The sequence below is a fragment of the Procambarus clarkii genome, chromosome 32, assembly GCF_040958095.1.
Source record: "Procambarus clarkii isolate CNS0578487 chromosome 32, FALCON_Pclarkii_2.0, whole genome shotgun sequence".
Lineage (NCBI taxonomy): Eukaryota > Metazoa > Arthropoda > Malacostraca > Decapoda > Cambaridae > Procambarus > Procambarus clarkii.
The window spans coordinates 36,730,986-36,752,643 of NC_091181.1; the positions used below are offsets into that span (position 1 = coordinate 36,730,986).

The window sequence follows — 21,658 nt, forward strand, 5'->3', positions numbered from 1 at the left end:
AGAGAGAGAGAGAGAGAGAGAGAGAGAGAGAGAGAGAGAGACAGACAGACAGAGATAGACATATTAATTAACCCACGCTCACCTATGGACATTGAGTAACACTCATCCCTTTTGTCCTGAGTAACATTCATCTTCTTCCTCCTGCCGTAGCTGGTGACTTTGTCAAGTTCGGCTTCCCGATGGCCTTCACCACCACCATGTTGTCTTGGGGCCTCATCGAGTTCCCCGACGGCTACAGTACAGCCGGTGAGTTAGCTACACCTCTGCTCCTTTGTATCGAATAATAATTTATCGTCTTCGCGGTGGACCGAGTTGCAGTATTAAAGGTCGAGACTACGACCACCGAGGAGAAATAGGTTTACCATACACAGAAATACAACAAATAACTTTGTTTCATTAGGAATTTTCTGGTCATCATCCCATTGAACTGATTTGTTTTCTGAATATTATGACTTTAGGGTGAGCAATATTTTCTTTACCCATAGTTATATTCTAACATAAAATTACCCATGGAAGCGTACAACAATGGTTTTTCTAAACCATGAAGTTCTCGCTATCAATAAGTATTGAATCAACTGGCCAATGAGCCAAGGAGCCAAAGAGCCTAATCTCTACTCCTTCCAACACCACCACACAGCCGTACGCCAGGCTTTGGGAACCTGGAATGATGCTTAAGTGGCGCGTCTAAACTCCCTCATGTTGTTCTTATCCTTGCCTGCGTGTCTTCCTCACAGGGCAGACTGAGTACGCCCAGGCAGCGATCAAGTGGGCCACCGACTACTTCCTCAAGTGTTACAACTCCACGGACGAGTTCTGGGGCCAGGTGAGGCTGCGTGTTGTACTCTGAGTGCCAGCAGTATAGTGCCAGTGTAGGGCTCTATTGAGTCTGGGAAAGACAAAAAACTATTTTGGTTATCTTTCCATGCTATAAAAAAAGGCCTGTTACAAAGGCCTGCTTTTCTTTTTATGGGTCTGTGCACCAGAGAAATCTGTTGTTTTCCTCTCGCTATTTTTTTCAGTTTATTTAAAATTGTTGTCAAACCGAATGCAAATATATTTGGTACAACAAAAACAACAAAAATTTTATAAAGAAACAGGACCATCTTAAGAGTCATCGTTGTGTGTTCAAAGTAGGCGTGGCTTCAAAAAAAATCTTGGAATTCACAAGGAAGTCACAATATCGTGATATATTTATAAGATAATCCTTGAAGCAGGATGGGGAATCGAACCATCGTCCTGGGTAACCCCAGACGCGCGACTTATCCCTTGGACCACGACATCTTGAAATTATACAAATTTATCAAAAACCCCTAACCATTAATTACACCCATTACACACTCAAATATCCTTACATGATGCAAGTGAATTCAGGAATCTTTAAATTTTCGTTTATGTGTGCAGTACAGCTTACAACAGTACAGCTGTACTGTATGTACAGTACAGCTCTTAATAGGCAGATATGTGACTTACTGGACAGCTTCTTCTCTCGAAAATATATATATCGCATTTTGACGTCAAAATCTCCAACAGAGAAAATATGATGTACTATAAATGACAGCAACTCACAAACATTCACGTTTTCTATGAGTGAGTCGCTTGGTCAGGTTGGAGGTGTTTAAGTAGCACATTTTCCGTCCGTTGTGGCAACTCGAGAGGACGGGCAGCATAGAAATGCGTTTAAGAATGGAGTCACCAAGACGCCTTCAAAAAATCGCAACCTGTTCTCTCTATAGTACGTCGAAATTTTGATGTATACTTTATCCAAGGCCATGGTATACTTTACTTAATGGTAGCGGCTCGCGAAATTGACATAAATGTCTCGTTTTCTGTCCGTGGGTCCTCTGGTAGGTTAAGATAAGGCTTTTTAGTACGATAGTTTCTTGACGTTGGGAGCGCTCGTGAGAACGGGTTGAAAATCGAACCTCTAATTGTTTTTTTTTTTTATCATTGAGGTTCGAGAACTGTTTCTACGTTTCTAGTTTCACTAATTTATGCATTTTATTTATTTTCAATTAGTTTTAAACATTCCAAGACTTCCAAAATGTCTCCATATTAAATTGGAACATAAATGTATGTGGTTACTTAATACTAAAATAAATATAGTAAAAATTACTTGTATTTACTAAAAAAAATAGTATACATTAAGCCCAAAACCTTAAAATTGACCTCACTTATTAATTAGTTACTGAAATATTGTAGAGCTTTCTGGGGCACTCTGCAGGTTGGTAACGGCCACATTGATCACAGCTACTGGGGCCGCCCTGAGGAAATGACCATGGAGCGACCTTCCTACAAGATCGACGAAGACAACCCAGGTAAGTCAGCCAGTCACTCAGTCACACACCCAGTCTGCCAGTCACTCAGTCAAGCAGTCAGGCTTCTCTGCATTGCTCGGAAGTGCCATCAACCTCCTGAGGTTAATATCTTGAGAAGTTTCTCTATAAAGACTCTCATTATACACGTGACTTGAGAGCGTCCTGCCCCTCAAGCGGGCGTTAATTAGTTTGTCTCCTCTCAAGTTGTCTTGTCTCCTCATCCTCAGGTTCAGAGTTGGCAGCCGAGACGGCCGCCGCCCTCGCCGCCGCCTCCATCGTCTTCAAGGTGAGGAGCCCTTGTTCCTTGAGCCCCTCTCACGTTCTTCCTGGGGTCCCTTCGGGCCATCGCTTCGTGCTGTTCTTTCGTGTCGTTCCTTCCTGTTGTTCTCTCATGTTCTTCATGCTGTTCTTTCGTGTCGTTCCTTCCTGTTGTTCTCTCGTGTTCTTCATGCTGTTCTTTCGTGTCGTTCCTTCCTGTTGTTCTCTCGTGTTCTTCTGGGTGACGTCCTTTTACACTACTCTTTGCTATTAGCATTCCACTGTCTCTCATCCTTATTTTGTTCTACCTGTTGCTGTTACTTTCCCGCTACCTTGTTGTGCCTCCTACTGCTACTTTTGTCCCTACTACTGTTCCTATTGCCCCTACAACTATCCCTATCATCCTTAATGCTGAACAAGTTGTTCTTAATAGTATCCATGTTGTCCCTAATACTGTCTTGTTCTTTCCTATTGACTCTGCTGCCATGTCCTTCCTGTTATTACTGTTGATGTTGCGTTTGACTCAGTTATTGCCCCCCCCCCCCTGTTGTTGCTGTTCGTCCTTTTGATTTTCCTGTTGTCTTTACCGTTTCACTTCTATTATTCTGTCTCTTGGGTCTTGTTCTCCGATGGCTTGCCTGGAGAATATTTCACTATTTTCCTTTGGCACTGTGACACTAAAATCGCTATGCCATTCTCGGCTTGTCTTCTCCGTCGCCACAAATGCCTCACTCGCCACTGTTTTCTCGCTACTTCTCTCACCTCGCCACGTTCCTCTCGCCAGGATCTGGACTCGGAGTACGCCGCACAGCTCCTCGACGTGGCCGAGGAACTCTTCGACTTCGCCAACAACTTCAGGGAGAACTACGACGTGTCCATCACCGACGCCGCCGACTTTTACCAGTGAGTTCCTGAGACACTTAATGAGGGAAGGAATGTGCGCCAGTAAAGAGTGGGACATACACCAGGGGAAACGACATGAAATAGGGGAGGGGGACATACATAAGGGAGGGAGGAAGGTCGCAGCTGGAGGGAGGGAGGAGCATGAACCAGCGGGAAGCTACAGCTGGGAACGAACTACCACTCCACAGTTCACATGAGAAACACAAAACGACCAGTCTAGTACCATATCACAGTCACTTCCGTGCTACAACAGACAGGCACCACGACATACCCACCTCCAGACAATAACAAAGCTTTTCCGATAACACAGCTTAGCCATCGTAAAGCTTCCCCCTGCAGCTGCTACAATGCCAGCTTCTCCACAGCTCGTGGAGCGGGTACGAGGATGAGCTGATCTGGGCCGCGTTGTGGCTGGCGAAGGCCACGGAAGAACAAACCTACATCACCCACGCCGCTGAACTCTACTACGAGTTCGCCTTCCAGTACTCAGCGGCGCGCCAGTTCTCGTGGGACGACAAGAAAGCCGGAGTTTACGTGAGTTTCATTGGACTTTAAAAGACTTTAACCACTTGGACGGTCGGGGATTGAACTCCGACTTGCGAGAAGCGAGACTGTCGATCTACCGTCTAGTTCAAGTGAAATTTTTAGGCTTACATCTTGGTCTCTAAAAATACAAGGTCCAGTTGATCTGTCGGTTCTACAGCAGGACCAACAGCTACTTACTGTCCTATTTTTTATATATCAGTAAGTAAGCTACTTACTTCATTATATATATCTACTTATTCATTATATATCAGTAAGTTACCTAACCGTAAGCTACATCACCTTGCAATGATTTCGGGGCTCAACGTCCCCGCGGCCCGGTCCCCGACCAGGCCTCCTGCTGTAAATGCAAAAACTGTACTTGTGCCACTAGTGATACGACACACACTTTGTACATTCAGAGTTTCATTTAAAATATGTTACTTGTTAAGCTGACACCTGTCCTTGGTGTACCTGTTTCATTGCATAGGTTGGAAATTAATAAATTGATGTTCTTGAATGTTACGAAAATACGAGAAAATCTTCAAAGTTAACCTTGAAATAGGTTCCCAAGATTCGCTAACCTTGTTAGCGAACCTGGCCTTGGTGTGGACTGTATTGATATTTTAATTCTAAATCGTTTTCAAACAAATAATTTGGAAAATACACTTGGAAAACATCATTTAATAATATTGACAGCAGTAAAAAGTAAACGATCAAACAAGTGGAAGTTTGAAACAGTTAAATATATAAATACGAGGTTCCTAAAGCTGCGATGTTTGTACTGACTACAAGTTTTAAACATTCCAGTAGTCAGTAGTCATCTCTAGTCAGTAGTCATCTCTAGTCAGTAGTCATCTCTAGTCAGTAGTCATCTCTAGTCAGTAGTCATCTCTACGGTAACAACACAACTATACAAGAACTATTGTGTCGTTGTGTTGCAGATACAGCCCTCACCTTGCATGTCGGGAGCGATATCGAGCCCCGGATATGGATGGACGATTGGGCACCAATCCTTAACTGTTCACCCCTATTTACCCAATAGTAATTCGGGCCCTCGTTGTAATCCGACTGGCGGGTCGCGTTTTAAGGGAAATAAGTAGGGTAAGTCTTAAAATGGGTTGTAAGGTAGGGAAAGTTCCCAGCCAAATATCGAAAGTCAGAAATCATCTGCTCCTCTACCCTCCCAGTGCCCCTGAGGCTGTGTGAGAAGCAGAGGTCATTGCTACAATACTAATGTCAATCGCGTCTGCCTTCCACAGGCGCTCTACTGGCAGCTGGACGACTACGACGTCGCTCTGAACCAGCTTAACACCTACCTCGACTGGCTGAAAAATACGGCCACGTACACCCCGGAGGGCCTGGTCTACCTCGACGAGTGGGGCCCCAACAGACACGCCGCTAATGTTGCCTTCCTCCACCTCTGGGTCAGCAGTTCCCTTGATTTTACCTGGATACTCTCAACATAGGCCTTCAGCCCTCCACCAATGCAACCATTTTTTGCTATTATTAAACTGGTACTATACTATATTGATACCACACTTCACTATACTGAACTGATACTGATACTATACTGAACTGAAGCCCTCTAGCGTTTGATCGACCTAAACTATGTTTTCAATTATCTTGTACGTAATTTTTATATTATCTGTGTGTATTTATCTACCACTAATAGCTTGATGCAGTGACAAAAATTTGTAATAAGAGTCACTCAATATTTCACCATTAGTGTCTGCAGCAAGTCTATTCAGTATTTGCGTTAATGGTTTGTTTCTCTTCTGTTTTAAAGGCTGCCAAATACGGCGTTGACACGGACGTGAACAACGACTGGGCGGCGGAACAGATTGATCTGCTCCTGGGCGACAACTCCCGCTACAATATGTCCTTCGTCGTCGGCTTCGGAGAGAAGTACCCTGAGAGGCCCCACCATGCATCCAGGTGCACACACACACACACACACACACACACACACACACACACACACACACACACACACACACACACGCACACGCACTCGCACACGCACACGCACGCACACACACACACACACACACACACACACACACACACACACGTGTCTAAGTTTTAGAGCCCAGTAGGCTCAGGAATCTGTACACCAGTTGATTGACAGTTGAGAGGCGGGACCAAAGAGCCAAAGCTCAACTCCCGCAAGCGCAATTAGGAGAGCACACGCGCGCGCGCCGGGAGGAACACGAGGCGACACAGGTGTGAAACTTAGTACCCAATTGAGCCACAGAGACATTAAAAATATTTTTTTCAGTGTCAGAGTAGTTAACAAATGGAATACATTAGGCAGTGATGTGGTGGAGGCTGACTCCATACACAGTTTCAAATGTAGATATGATAAGAGTCCAGTAGGCTCCAGAATTTGTACACCAATCGATTGACAGTTGAAAGGCGGGACCAAAGAACCAAAGCTCATCCCCCGCAAGCACAACTAGGTGAGTACACACACACACACTGATAACGGTAACATAAACAACCGAAATTATTACACAATAACACCAACAGGAAATTGTTAGTGAGCGATGAAGTAGTCAGATTCAAACATAGTTGCCAAGTTACTAAGTATGTCTGAATAAGGTTGCCTAAACTGAGAAAATCTCTTACGATAATCTAGAATGTTTCGATGGAGAGGTTAGACTATTAAACAACTGGAAAGCGATTCTAAACGTTAGGAAGCTTTGAGATTTGTTACAATCCCAAGATGGTTCTGTATTTAGAACGCAAAATTTTGAGGAATTAGATTACCGGACGTTTGAAAAAGAGAAAAGGCAGATGTGACATAATCACAACATATAAGATTCTTAGAAGCATTGACAAATTTTACAAAAGCTAAGTCTGTCAGGTGCCGATGTAGGACGAGAAGGCATGGATTGAATGAAAAAGGAGAGAGAGAGAGAAGAGAGAGAGAGAGAGAGAGAGAGAGAGAGAGAGAGAGAGAGAGAGAGAGAGAGAGAGAGAGAGAGAGAGAGAGAGAGAGAGAGAGAGAGAAAATGCATACATAACTCCAAACAGTTTCAAGCGAAGGCGTCCGGAGACTAACACTGGGCCCGGGAGCTGATGCTCAACTTGCAAGCACATTTAGATTTTTTGTTTAAACAAGAGTTGTTACATTCTTGTACAGCCACTAGCACGCATACAGTTTCGGGAAGGTCCTTAATCCTATGTTCCCCGGAATACGACCCGCCAAATCGTTTAACAATCAAGTACCCATTTTACTGTTGGGAAAACAGAGGCTACAGTTAAAGATTGACGCCCAGTAAATCCTCCCCCGGCCAGGATACGAACCCAGGACAAAGTGCTCGCGAAACGCCAGGTGACCACATACACATACGTCCACTACTTTTTCTTCACTATTTTTTAATCCAAATATTATTTAAACAAAATGGTTGTATTTTTGTTCCGTGATGAGCGGAGATAGAGAATATCCTCACACTTGTATTAAGAAAGAGTAGAGCTGAGACATGAGGTTTTTTTTTACAACGATTTACAAATGTGAGAAATGCCGTTTTCTAACATGAATTTTTTGTGTTCCTCAGCTCGTGTCCGGAGCCCCCGGAGGTGTGCGACTTCGGGTGGGCGTACTCCCAGACGGGTCCCAACCCGCACGTGCTGTACGGCGCCCTCGTCGGCGGACCAGCAGAGGTGAGTGACGCCTTGCCTCCTCGAGACGGTCACAAACATGTGCTCCTTGCGACCTGCAGGATTACCTGATCTGATCAATAATTATTTTAATAGTTTCTACACCTATTCACTCTGGTGAATCAATCGCTATGTACAGGTCTCTCCTTCAGAATAGTAAACTTGTAACATTTGTGAAGCATCACCTTATTCAGCCAATGCCGCCCACGTTCTAAGTTTACTACCCATACACGCCTGCCCATACCCCCCCCCCCCCTCTCCCCCACAATATCATACCGCCTCCCTCCCCGTGAACCAATATACTGAAGGCTACGTACAAGCCCCGTCCAGTGATCTTGTTCTCTCACTTCTAACTGGCTCACCACCTCCTCTGCCGCCCTCAGGACGGCGAATACGTGGACGACCGCCAGGACAGCCAGCAGAACCAGGTGGCCTGCGACTTCAACGCCGCCTACAGCGGTGCCCTCGCCGCCTTGGTCGAGCTGAGTAGTGAATAGCTCGTTCCGTAGTTCCGTGACCACCTGCCAAACCACGTAGCTCTCTCTGTAACCTTAATTGGTATCTCTCTATTTCTCTTTCTCTTTCCTCCTCCTCATGCCTCTGCATTTCTCGTCCTCTGTTTCCTCTCCATGTTATCTTCTACTCAAGCTTTCCTTAATTCCTAATGTAAAAGTATTAGACCGAACTTAAGTGTCATCTCGCTGAAAATTTAATAAACGCTATGCAATAAAAAAAGTACTCGTTTTATTTGTTCTTTAACATCATTATCTTTAATTTGTCTTCCCTTCATGTCTCCAATGTTGTTGTTAACTGCAGTGTCCATCATTTTCTTCCCGAATTAGGCTCTGTAGAAGTTATGGTTAATATTAGATGGGTTAACTTAGAGTGTGATATTTCCGGGTATGTTATGAATGATAGAATTTCCAATTTATTCCCAAAGTGACTATAGTCAGCCTATTCTAACAGCCTATTCTTAAAAAAAATTACTATATAATGTCCCGAAAAGCGTCGTTAGCAGGAATGAATGAATCAGCCTTTTACCAAACTATCCCTCTTAACTGGATGCCAGGGCTCACTATCAGTCATGCTTTGACAATTTGTTCAACGTCTGAGTTCAAATACAAATTATTATATTAGCTGATGTTTTAACAGTCTATATATTAAACAAAAAAAATATCTCAAGTAGGTCATACTGTGTAGTGTAAAATGAACCGCAGTAAGTTTTGTACATAAACATTGGCCGCGAACACTGTTCTTGATGCTGCCAGCCCAGCCCGCCCTCCTAAGGTTTCCCAACGTCAAGAAAACGGTATATATATATATATATATATATATATATATATATATATATATATATATATATATATATATATATATATATATATATATATATAATATATATATGCGGAAAATCCACAGAGAAATATGAAATGAGGTGAACGTTTCGGCTTTGTTCACAAAAGTCTTTGTGACAAAGCCGAAACGTTCACCTCATTTCATATTTCTCTGTGGATTTTCCGCATAAAATGATCAGTGTTTTGTGATCGTCAATTGCATATATATATATATATATATATATATATATATATATATATATATATATATATATATATATATATATATTTTCACACGCACACAGGTGTTCCCTGTACTCACCTAGTTGTACTCACCTAGTTGTGTTTGCGGGGGTTGAGCTCTGGCTCTTTGGTCCCGCCTCTCAACCTGTGTGTGTGTGTGTGTATGTGTGTGTGTAGGGGAAGAGAGGGCATTGCTAGTGGAGGAGGAAGGTGTACACATCGACCTGAGTGGTGATGGGCAGTGGGAAGAACCACGTGCACCTGCATGTGCTTATCTACAGTCTTGGTGATGTACCGGACTCTCTCACCGGTAAGCTCGCTCCACATGTGTCAACACACCCACACCAGCCTTGGTGACACACATGGCTCTCGCTCCACATGTGTCAACGCCTGCACACACCTGAGCTATCACGGAGAAGGTCCAGATTTTTGCTGCAAAACTCGTCCGTGAACTTAGAGAGCCACGAGAAGGGTAATAAACAAATAAGCTCTGATGTGCCACAGAGGGCCAGAGTGCTCTGATGTGCCACAGAGACGCTCAGAAGCCACAGAGGGCCAGAGTGCTCTGATGTGCCACAGGGACGCTCAGAAGCCACAGAGGGCCAGAGTGCTCTGATGTGCCACAGAGACGCTCAGAAGCCACAGAGGGCCAGAGTGCTCTGATGTGCCACAGGGACGCTCAGAAGCCACAGAGGGCCAGAGTGCTCTGATGTGCCACAGGGACGCTCAGAAGCCACAGAGGGCCAGAGTGCTCTGATGTGCCACAGGGACATTCAGAAGCACTACAGTCTGAGAGTTGTGAGCAGGTTGTGTAAGGTAGATGGGAAGGTGGGTAAACCTCTCCATACATAGGTTAAATAAAATATATATGTGTAAATATGACAGAACCAATGTGTACGGAAACCTGTACACCAGTCAGTTTGGATAGAGAGGCAGAACCATGAGCTGAAGCCCCTCTGTTGAGCTGCGAATGTTTGGAAGGCGGGGCTAGAAGACGATGCGCACGCACACACACAGGGAAGACCAGGTGGAACAGAACCACATGTGAGGTGGGTGTGTGTGTGTGTGTGTGTTGTATGGTGAATATAAGAGGAAAGGTCGGGACGAGGAGCACCACAGACCACCACCATCATGGCTGCCGGCGTCCTAGTGAAGACCTGCCTGCTGGGGGCCCTCGCCCTCCTCTCCACAGGTACGTATTTACACTTTCTCCCACACACACACACACACACACACACACACACACATGCTAGAGTCGTCAAGGAATATTGACCTGAGAGAAGATACAACACCAAGTCTATCACCAGAGCCATACCTTAACAGGAGAGCATCAGCGGCGTACGCACAACTGGTGGACATAGTGGTCTTCAGGAACCTGGACAAGGAAGCTTTCACAACACTGTACACGACCTATGTTAGACCAGTGCTGGAATATGCAGCCCCAGCGTGGAATCTCCACCTGAAGGAACTCAAACAGCTTTCTTGAAGAGTGGTCCCTGAGCTAATAGGACTGACATACGAGGAAAATCAGAATAAACTAGACCTCACCACACTGGCTACACCACGTAACAAAGTTAAGTGAGTGCCATGATCACGACGTACCCAGCTGACTATTTCATGTCAGTCTGGAATTTTTTTAGGGACCTCATGAAAATCTTTCTGAAAATTTAGGTACATCTTATAAAGTGCATTATACCCGTTGTTTACTAATTGTAAAATAAAACAGACAGATACAGTTTCCGTGTAAATCACGTTGGGTGTTTTATTAAATGTTGCCCCCCCCCCTCCCCCCCTCTTACAAAATGTCACACTTTGTAATAATAAATTATTGTTTCCGTGACTTTTTAACTACCAAAGATAAAGTAAAACGAAGATAAATGCAATAAATAAGTCACAGTAACGTCACTGTCATTTAAAACATGCGTGGACTGCGTTACTAAATATCACTGTTTACACTTTCAAGTTTCCACTCCTGCCACAACTGTAATGATTTGACAAAGTCTCCAAAATTCCAACGTTCACCGAGCCATTTACAAATCCACTTCGTGTTCCACCCAACTGTCTCATACGAATAAGAACCAATCAGTAAATCTTAGTTGGTTGTAACCCGTTTTCTATATAGACAGTTTGTTATAATGCTAGATAATCACAGTACATTAATGAACTATACTGTTAGTATATTAATACACAAGTAACAAGTAACCGCCCTTACATTTCCCTCCCCAAATTCCCTCCCAAATTACAATTATTTTTCCACAAACTGCTCATACCTTTAAGAACAAGCACCAACATTGACCACCAAGTGCTCACATCATGTCTAACTCTATCAATATTAGCACTACCTTTGATATCTGAACTTTTGATATTAACAAAGCGGGACACCACGAACGTCAGACCCTTTATATTATGCAGCTCTAGCACGGAGCTGTTCCCCACCCCCTACAATACCAGGCTGGTACCAGAGTTTTAGGGAGTAACATGCAAGGGAAGAAAACTGAAGTTCACGTCATTGAAGTAAGGCAACAGCTGGAGGGACATGATCTCAACTTAGAAATTACTCGGTCGAATAGACAAGGCAAAATAAAAGTGAGCTTGGCGCCCTCAGGATCAATAAAGAGCGGGGCCTCGGCGCCCCCATGACCAATAAAGGGGAAGCTCGGGTCCCCTATGACAAATGACAGGGATTTGATATTTACCCATAATTATATTATGGTAACTGCCTGTCTTGTAATATTTTGTTGAAACAAAAAAAAAATCCTCAGAAACAAAAGAAAACAAGAACATACCTTAAACAGGAGGAGTTGTCCCCAACGATGAGCTAAAAAAAAAAGCCTTACTTGTAATGACAGAAAAAGTAATTATTATTATTATGCCTTTTGAAATTCCTGAAATTCCACATTATAATCATATACCACATATAACATATGAATGGTCACGTCCGTCTCCATGTAGGTATGTTGGTTGGCGGAGACGTGGGTGACACTTGAGGAACGAGGTGGTGCTTACCTTCTCCTGAAGGATGGTTGCGCCGTCCGTAGTGGGGTCAAACAAGGGGGTCAGCACTACTCCCGACGTGTTGGCTATTATGTCGTGAGTAGTGTTCACAAAAGCGCTGTTTCCAACATTCACCGGCCTCTCCAGGACCAGTCAAAAGGGGGGGTGGCTCGGCGCCCCCCAGGACCAGTCAAAACGGGGGGTGGCTCGGCGCCCCCCAGGACCAGTCAAAAGGGGGGGTGGCTCGGCGCCCCCCAGGACCAGTCAAAACGGGGGGTGGCTCGGCGCCCCCCAGGACCAGTCAAAGGGGGGGGGGGCTCGGCGCCCCCAGGACCAGTCAAAAGAAGGGGGGTGGCTCGGCGCCCCCAGGACTAGTCAAAAGGGGGGGGCCTTGGCACCCCCAGGACCAGTCAAAAGGGGGGGTGGCTCGGCGCCCCCAGGACCAGTCAAAAGGGGAGGGGGCCTCGGCACCCCCCAGGACCAATGTCAGTTACATGATATTTACTCGTGTCATGGTAACTGCGTGTCCTGTAATGTTTTGTGGAAACAAATTCATCGGCAACGAAAGACAACATTAACGTACCTTAAGCTGGTGGAGTTGTGTCCCGCGATGAGCTAAAAAAGCCTTACCTGTAATGATAGAAAAATTAATTATTAATGTACCTATTGCAATTCCTATATACACATTATAATCATATACCGCATATATAACATGAATGGTCACATTTGTATTCATCTCCATGCTGGTATGTAAGAGGCGGGAGGCGAAGGTTACGCGTGTTGATCGAAGTTATACATACCTTCTTCTGGAGGAGGATTGGGCTGTCTGTAGTGGGGTCAGACAAAGGGGTCAGCGCTGTCCGTAGTGGGGTCAGACAGGGGGGTCACCGCTGTCCGTAGTGGGGTCAGACAGGGGGGTCACCGCTGTCCGTAGTGGGGTCAGACAAGGGGGTCAGCGCTGTCCGTAGTGGGGTCAGACAAGGGGGTCAGCGCTGTCTGTAGTGGGGTCAGACAAGGGGGGGGGTCAACACTCCTCCCGACGTGCTCGTGAACACGAACAAAAGTAGTGTTTCCAACTTTCACGAATCACTCACAAATAATTAAATATCCACTACGAGACGAGAAACACTGCAAGAACTGAAAGTACCCAACAAGTGCGTAATTTTGATACAGCAATAAAAGCTAATTTCCACCTTTTACTTCTAGTAAATCACTAAACTTTCTAAGAATTAACATGTAGTCACGTTAACACTTACTAGCGGCGTGTCCTGTCTTGGTGTCTCGCGTATTCTACACAATGCACTTTCAGAATTTTTCTGGACACGAAATTAATAATAAAAACACTCGCAACTGCAAACCACAACACTCTCATTTACTGGTCCACACGCTAGTGATAACACTCGCCCCTAAATCGACACAACGCTAGTGCAAACACGCAATTTTTTAAATACCACAGCATCCAGTCTTCATAACGCGGTGTGACCGAACACTTGGGAAGATCACCACAACACAACTATCACTCGCCACCATGAACGTCAAACTACCGTGACCCGCCAGACTAGAGAGGTCCACTCTGTCCTCTCGAGTTTCCAATGAATCTGCTAATAAACCCATTTAAAGCCAGGTGATGTTTCCTCACAGCCCACCATCAAAACATCGACCAAGTGCTTATTTCACTTTATGTGTCTGAATCCCATTGCAGTAGGCATTTCGCTCTTTTAATTTAAATGCGAATAAATCAGCCGGTCCTTGTAAACACTGGCTGGGTTTACGGTGACCCGGCAGCCGACTCCCGGTTGGTGGCGTGCGAGAATTTCTAAACTGGTGTTTCTAAACCCTCCTGTCAGGACGGGGTAAGCAGCACTTTGTACTTATTTGTACCTGCGGTACAATTTGAAACTACTATATTATTAGGCACAGTTTACGCAACATCTCTTACACGTCACGAAGAGGACAGATTCCCATCAGGCTATGCACTAGATATATTCATTGATGATTGTAAAAACCATTCTAGTCTCACAATAGCGAGACATAATTTTTTTGTTTTCCTGGGAAGTACAAACTTGCTAAAGTTATCCCTAAGATAAAATATCTTTAAGTGTTAAGGTACTGTATGCTCCTGCAGTGTCCAGGTGTTGGCAGATGTCTCCTATCCAGTGACGAAACTCTTGTTCCAGTTTTAAAACCCTTTATAATAACCGTCCTGAAATGCTTCTTTTATTTTTATCTAAAAATAAATTGCCTGATACTTAACGAAAACATATTATCAGGATAGTTTTCTACTTGAGGTGTTGATACGAACCACTAAACTGCTGCACTCGTGCATTCTTCAACTCTATTTCAACAATGTTGTCAACTAACAATAACAAATACTATAATTTTAATGGTTGCATAAAAATACATATTTCAAAATGTAATTGGCCTGACTAGCACATATCCGATTCTCAAGAACTTTTTCAAAGTTTTTCCAGCAGCACTCTTGGTCGTTTTCCCAAATAATGGCCAAGTTTGCTGGTCAATTCAAGCTTGAGATAGGTGGTGGAAGACGGCTGCAAGTAGTAGTGGGTATCCTGTAGTCTTGGGAGACTATAGAGTTGCGCTCTGGTTGCTGCAAGTAGTAGAGGTGCACATTCTTATAGGATGTAAGGCACGAGACAGCCTAGTCACATGCCTTTAGTACCGGAAAAACAGCGGGAATAGGTAAAGGGAGGGAAAAACTAGGAGAGAATGGACCTTCTAAGTAACTTGCATCTTGCTTGCATGCAAGGTGAGAAGTTCTTAACCCCATCACTGGTGGCTGCAGTACCATCAGGTTCGTCAAGTCGTGGTCTATAATCATCAGATACTGATCGTTCTGCAGATTCGATTTCATTCTTTGAGGAGCGACATGGCCTTCAATTTACAATTGTAACGGGGTGAGAATAGCTTAAGCTACCTCATCCCTTTGAGTGTTTTATATCTCAATAAACTTATTTCAATTTCAATTTCAATTTACAATTGTAACCAGCATATATAAATTTTCTTCTGTCCTCCATGGACGGTGTTAGAGTTACGTTACACTACATATAATGACTTTACTGAGCACTTAACCCGGGCGATTGCAGTGCTTTCTCAATGACAAGCTTTTCTACATGTCTCATATGATTTCTTGAATTGTTATAAGTTACAGCATATTATTTTTCCCAATATTATGGGACCGTATTCTTGTCCAGACTGTGAGAGATGTGACACAAGGCGCCCTGATAACACCTGTGTGGGATACTCGCCCGGCACATCTTCAGGGGTCAATGTTGTCATGGCCACCCAGAATTCCCAAACTTTCATCTATAATGAGAAAATTTGTTGATGAAGAATTCCCCCATTGAAAAATTGTCTACTTTGCATTGTATATTTTAGAAGTGCTTGAAAGGATATTTTCCCTCACTCCCCCATTTAACTAAATCTCCTCCACCACCCCCAACAACACTCACCCTCACTAACTGTCATCACAACCAATTACTCTCCTCGTCCACAGATGCCGCCATAGCTGACACAAACCCATGTGCGGAAACAGGCATGACACCCTATGACTACAGCCAGGTAAGTGTCACTTCCTGATACATGACACCCTATGACAACAACAGGTGAGTGCCACTCCCTGATCCATGACACTATGACTACAGCAAAGGGAAGCTTCCACAGATACACTCCGGTTGTGGAACAGTTCTGTCGATTATCACATTAGGTCATCAAAGTTGGGCGAGGCTTATATAAAATATGTTAGCTCGCTGACACTAGGTAGGACTAGGAATTAGCGGCTCACCCATTGGCTATTGCACACAGCTACCATGCCCTGATTACTGAGATTTTGACTTATTATATCTAGGAAATTTTAATAGGCTATTGAATAAGTGTTTTATCTAGAATAACTTGCATAATTGTCACGTGCATCCCCACCTCTAATGCAATGAAACATCTTGTTACAGTAATTTGAACACTTACAAGTACCTCCACCTCCTCTCTCCCCTCAGCCACTGTACCTCAACCTTCTCACTCCCCTCAGCCACTGTACCTCCACCTCCTCTCTCCCCTCAGCCACTGTACCTCCACCTCCTCACTCCCCTCAGCCACTGTACCTCCACCTTCTCACTCCCCTCAGCCACTGTACCTCCACCTCCTCACTCTCCTCAGCCACTGTACCTCCACCTTCTCACTCCCCTCAGCCACTGTACCTCCACCTCCTCACTCCCCTCAGCCGCTGTACCTCCACCTCCTCACTCCCCTCAGGCACTGTACCTCCACCTCCTCACTCCCCTCAGTCACTGTACCTCCACCTCCTCACTCCCCTCAGGCACTGTACCTCCACCTCACTCCCCTCAGGCACTGTGCATGTCGTTCGTGTTCTATGAGGCGCAGCGGTCGGGTCCTCTGCCGGACGACAACCGCGTCCCTTGGCGAGGCGACTCGGCCCTGGACGACGGCTCTGATGTGGGCCACGACCTCACTGGTGGCTACTATGACGGTAAGGGAGAGAGAAAGATATTGATTTACAGTGATTACCCCACACATACTCCTGCGAATAGTGAATAACACTGTCATCTTTTCTTCCTCCTCCGTCAGCCGGCGACCTGGTCAAGTTCGGCTTCCCGATGGCCTTCACCACCACCATGTTGTCTTGGGGCCTCATCGAGTTCCCCGACGGCTACAGTACAGCCGGTGAGTCTCTGTACTGACACTTCTCTCCCTGTTGTTGGTTCTGTAACATTTTTGTATTCAGAAAATATTATTATAAGCCTGTTAGTCTTATCCCGTGTAAATAATGAAGGGAAGGGAACTATTAAGAGAAAGCGCAAAGCTATTACGACGATATAGCACTCGAAAGGGTCAGGATAAGGATTTGGGATGGAACGGGGAAAAGGAATAGTGTCGAACCACTTGGATAGTCGGGGATTGAATGTCGACCTGCACGAACCTGGACTTGCGGTTGGGCTGGACGTCGGTTTACCGTCCAGCCCAAGTGGTTGTGGAAGACACTTTTTTGTATTTCTTGCATTGCCTCTTCTCTCTCTCTCTCTTTGAGTAATATCCAAGCATCGTTCGTTTATATTGTGGGCCGAATATATTTAAAGCTGGGATGCCTAAACGCGTCCATTTTTGTATAGTGCTCGCATCTCAGTTAATGGAAAGGATTATTGTGGCTTATGACAGCATGTCAGAGTAAATGTGTGTTAATGTATATATATGAACGCCCACATATATATACACACATTTTGGTAGCAGTCTTTCATGTATACATATGTTACTGAATATGACAAAAAGGGTGAGATCAATGACTCCAGCACGAATCTTCTCTATATTTCGCATGTTCTTAGCTTGTAAGCATCTTCAGAGGCGAAGGAGAAGTGGATATATACACCCCCCCCTGCAAACACACAACGTAACGGTCCCTATTGTTCCCTTGTTACAACTTGTAACAAAGTTGTTACATCTTGTTGTAAAGTTTTATGACTTTTAGAAAGTTGTTTCAAGTTGTTATATGGGTTGTTACAACTTGTTAGAACGTTGTAGCAACGTCGTAGTTTCATTAAGTGTTAGGCAGGAAGTTAATTTTGAAGTTGTCAAGAATGTAACAACTCTTGTATATATCTCAAAAAAAATTGAAGCTACGGAGTATATAACCGGGAAGGATGAGGCGCAATTAGTTGCTCTGCTGCCGATGTTGGCTGAAGAAGCAGGCCAAGAATGAGGGGTATCAGCTAATTTGTACTATAATTATAAACCCGTTTCCGATACTAGGTGACAATTACAGCACCATAGCGGCACTTGAAGGTCCATGACACAAATGCTTCATCAGAGACTGGTGTGTGCCATCAATAATTCTGGTTCGCATCCTGACGCCGCACAGCCTTCGTCTGGAGCATCAACACGCGCCCAGGGCAGTCTTCTAGTGCAGTCTTGAGGAGCGGACGTCTGAACACTTGCTCCTCCTGGGGGCCGCGACAACACGTGACGCGATTTTGCCCATTTGGTGTTGATACTGCCGTCAGACTTTCCTCTTCAACGGTCCGGATTGTTACGACACCTGGCGCACTTATCGCTTGGGGTCATAGGGACGTTGATAAACTTTTCAACGGCTGGTTCTGTGGGCGGAGAGACAGTGGCCGAAGCCGGCTTTGCCGAAAGGTGCCGGCCGGGGCTCCTTGTGTGTGCTCGGGGCATGGTGGGCGTCTGGCTCTTGCTTGCCTGGAAGTCATTTTTGCGCATTAACCCATTTGGGTACAAGTTCAGAAAGGGCCATCACGTTTTTGCCTCGACATCTGATACACCACTGCCGTCGTGGCCTCTAAATCAAACAATAAGCCCAGAGCAAGTTACACCAGTCAGTGTCACCGAACAAATGAGTCCAGGAATTCTTTCCTTGATTCATTTAAAAATTTTTATCCAAGTGGCTTGCGTGTCTTCCTCACAGGTCAGACTGAGTACGTCCAGACAGCGATCAGGTGGGCCACCGACTACTTCCTCAAGTGTCACACCGCCACGGACGAGTTCTATGGGCAGGTGAGGCCGCCCTCAATGGTCACCTCTAGACTATGGTCGTACATTAATTTGTCCTCTTTTTACAACAACGGATCTAACACTTTAGACTGTAAACTAACACTGGGTCAGACTTTTGAATGTTGCAACCTGTCATCCAACCTGTTAGTAGTTACAGCACATTTTGGTCGAAGGTACACAAATTGACTACTGCAACACAAAAAAGTTCACTTTCCTTGGTCTAGTATAATATATATGTGTACTAAACAAATATATATATATATATATATATATATATATATATATATATATATATATATATATATATATATATATATATATATATATATATATATATATATATATATATATATTTTGGTAGCAGTCTTTCCTGTAGACATAATGTAACGCCACATCACCCTTCCCACCTCACTCAAATGTAGATATAAAATCAGGGAAACGCAAGTTCTAATCAGTTGTGTATTTGTGAAGTCTTTGAAAATGTAATAAGTTTTGCGAAACGCGCCCGTGTCGCGTCAGACTAGAAATAAAAATGAATTTTGGAGAAGTGATTTTTGATTTACCTCCAACAGTGAAGCGTAATGTACGAAAGATTGAGAAAATTCGTGTTAGAATTATTAATCTTACTTTTTCGGTCATATTTAATAATATATATATATATATATATATATATATATATATATATATATATATATATATATATATATATATATATATATATATATATATATATATATATATATATATATATATATATATATATATATATACATACACAGGAGATCACCATGATTTTCAGGTCGGGAATGGGGAAATTGACCACAGCCTGTGGGGGGCACCGGAGTACATGACCATGGAGCGACCTTCCTACAAGATCGACGAGCAGAACCCAGGTTAGTCAATCACTGAAGCACTGTGACATCTTCACCCTAAATTTTAAAGTTCAATGTCCTCGATGTCTTCCCAGCTGGGGCTTGGTCTCTTCCTGTACCTATAATTCCATATATATAACCTTAATTCATTCATCTATTGGACGATGTGAGTGATTTAAGAGGATATTGGCACTCGTGTTAAAGGGAGTTCTGTCTCCTTGCTTCTCTCAGGAACAGATCTGGCTTCTGAGACAGCCGCCGCCCTCGCCGCCTCCTTCATCGTCTTCAAGGTGAGTGATTCAAGTGCCTTGTTTACCCTTCCTGTTGTTCCTTTGTGAGGTATTCTCAGGCTGTTAACTCTTATGTTGTTTGTCCTGTTGTCTTACATTTTGCTCTTCATTTGTTTTTACATTTTGTTCTTTAATTAATCATTGTTATTTTCTCTTTAATCATATTATGCTGTTATATACTTTTTGATATTCCCCTCTTGCACTCCCACATTATCACGAGTCTTACAAGTTCACCTCGCCACTCTTGTCAGACCACTTCCCTCTCCACTCTTGTCAGTCCACTTCCCTCTCCACTCTTGTCAGTCCACTTCCCTCTCCACTCTTGTCAGTCCACTTCCCTCTCCACTCTTGTCAGTCCACTTCCCTCTCCACTCTTGTCAGTCCACTTCCCTCTCCACTCTTGTCAGTCCACTTCCCTCTCCACTCTTGTCAGACCACTTCCCTCTCCACTCTTGTCAGACCACTTCCCTCTCCACTCTTGTCAGTCCACTTCCCTCTCCACTCTTGTCAGACCACTTCCCTCTCCACTCTTGCCAGACCACTTCCCTCTCCACTCTTGTCAGACAACTTCCCTCGCCACATAAGTCACTTCCAATGAAGCCTTTCCCGTATATAGTACGATACACCACTATCAGGCAGGAAGCCTCTTAGGTTTACCGAGGTTTCCTAACCTCTGGATAAGGTTGACCGCCAGGTCACCCATCCAGTGTTTGCCTTATATCGACTTAGCATGATGTTACGCCCGTCAGATCTTACATATTCCTTGATACTTCACCACTTTGCTACTTCTACCTTACTAAAACCCTGTGCATCTCTCACCTGGCTCATGTATCCCTCACCAGGACGTGGATCCAGAGTACGCGACTCAGCTGCTTGACGTCGCCAAGGAACTCTACGAATTCGCCGACAACTTCAGGCTGACCTACGACCAGTCCATCACCGACGCCTACAACTGGTACCGGTGAGTTTCTTGTGCAGAACATGTACCGGTTGGAGAAGCATCACACATCGGGGGAGCAAAGGAACATAATGAATACTTTCAAAGGTAGATATGCCAAAAAAACAGAATGGTCAGGAGTCACGTTATTAGACAATCGACAACTGGTAAGGCGGGGCTCAGGAGTTAGCACTCAACCGTACCAACTGAGTACAACTCCGTGGGTTAGATGTGTATTAGTTTAAATATATTCTCAATACTACCACAATAAGTGTTTAGTGAGCCACACAGCCACTCCAGTACCCGCTTGTCCCCCAGGTCGTGGAGCGGGTACGGTGACGAGCTGTGCTGGGCTGGTCTGTGGCTCGCCAGGGCGACGGGCGACGACTCCTACCTCACCCGCGTCAAGGGTCACTGGGACGAGTTTGATTTAGAGTCTTCTGCAGCGTTTCAGTTCTCCTGGGACGACAAGAAGGCTGGAGTCTATGTGAGTCTCACTTATTCTTTAAGTTTCAACAGTTTAAATATTTCCACTGCAGACAATGCACTTAGGCTCTCGCAGCTAGGCTCGCTGCAGACAATGAACTTAGACGTCTAGCAGATCACAGACAGCTTATCTTGAGGTTATCTTAACAGCTGTCTGCGCTTGCTGTATCTCTGCTTGTTCTAGTGATGTCAACATTTTGAAAACATAAATTAGCTTACTTGCCTAAATCCCGTACAGTGTTCCGTTAAGACTGGAGTGAACAGGTGCACAGCGACTCAAAAACCTTATGACACACAACTGGAG

The 21,658-nt window shown here is 44.4% G+C and overlaps 1 protein-coding gene across 1 annotated transcript in view; it reads left to right on the top strand.

Annotated features, from left to right (window-relative positions):
- LOC123759530 (uncharacterized) overlaps positions 1-21,658 on the top strand; it is a 28,500-nt gene that overhangs the window by 2,257 nt on the left and 4,585 nt on the right. The window contains 20 exon segments of the mRNA XM_069334899.1: positions 151-246; positions 735-823; positions 2,222-2,315; positions 2,543-2,601; positions 3,358-3,476; positions 3,842-4,010; positions 5,261-5,425; positions 5,788-5,936; positions 7,562-7,667; positions 8,048-8,160; positions 8,481-8,564; positions 10,330-10,433; positions 15,750-15,814; positions 16,595-16,736; positions 16,835-16,930; positions 18,684-18,772; positions 19,569-19,662; positions 19,873-19,931; positions 20,774-20,892; positions 21,187-21,355. Coding sequence (XP_069191000.1) covers positions 151-246; positions 735-823; positions 2,222-2,315; positions 2,543-2,601; positions 3,358-3,476; positions 3,842-4,010; positions 5,261-5,425; positions 5,788-5,936; positions 7,562-7,667; positions 8,048-8,160; positions 8,481-8,564; positions 10,330-10,433; positions 15,750-15,814; positions 16,595-16,736; positions 16,835-16,930; positions 18,684-18,772; positions 19,569-19,662; positions 19,873-19,931; positions 20,774-20,892; positions 21,187-21,355 — 2,180 coding nt within the window.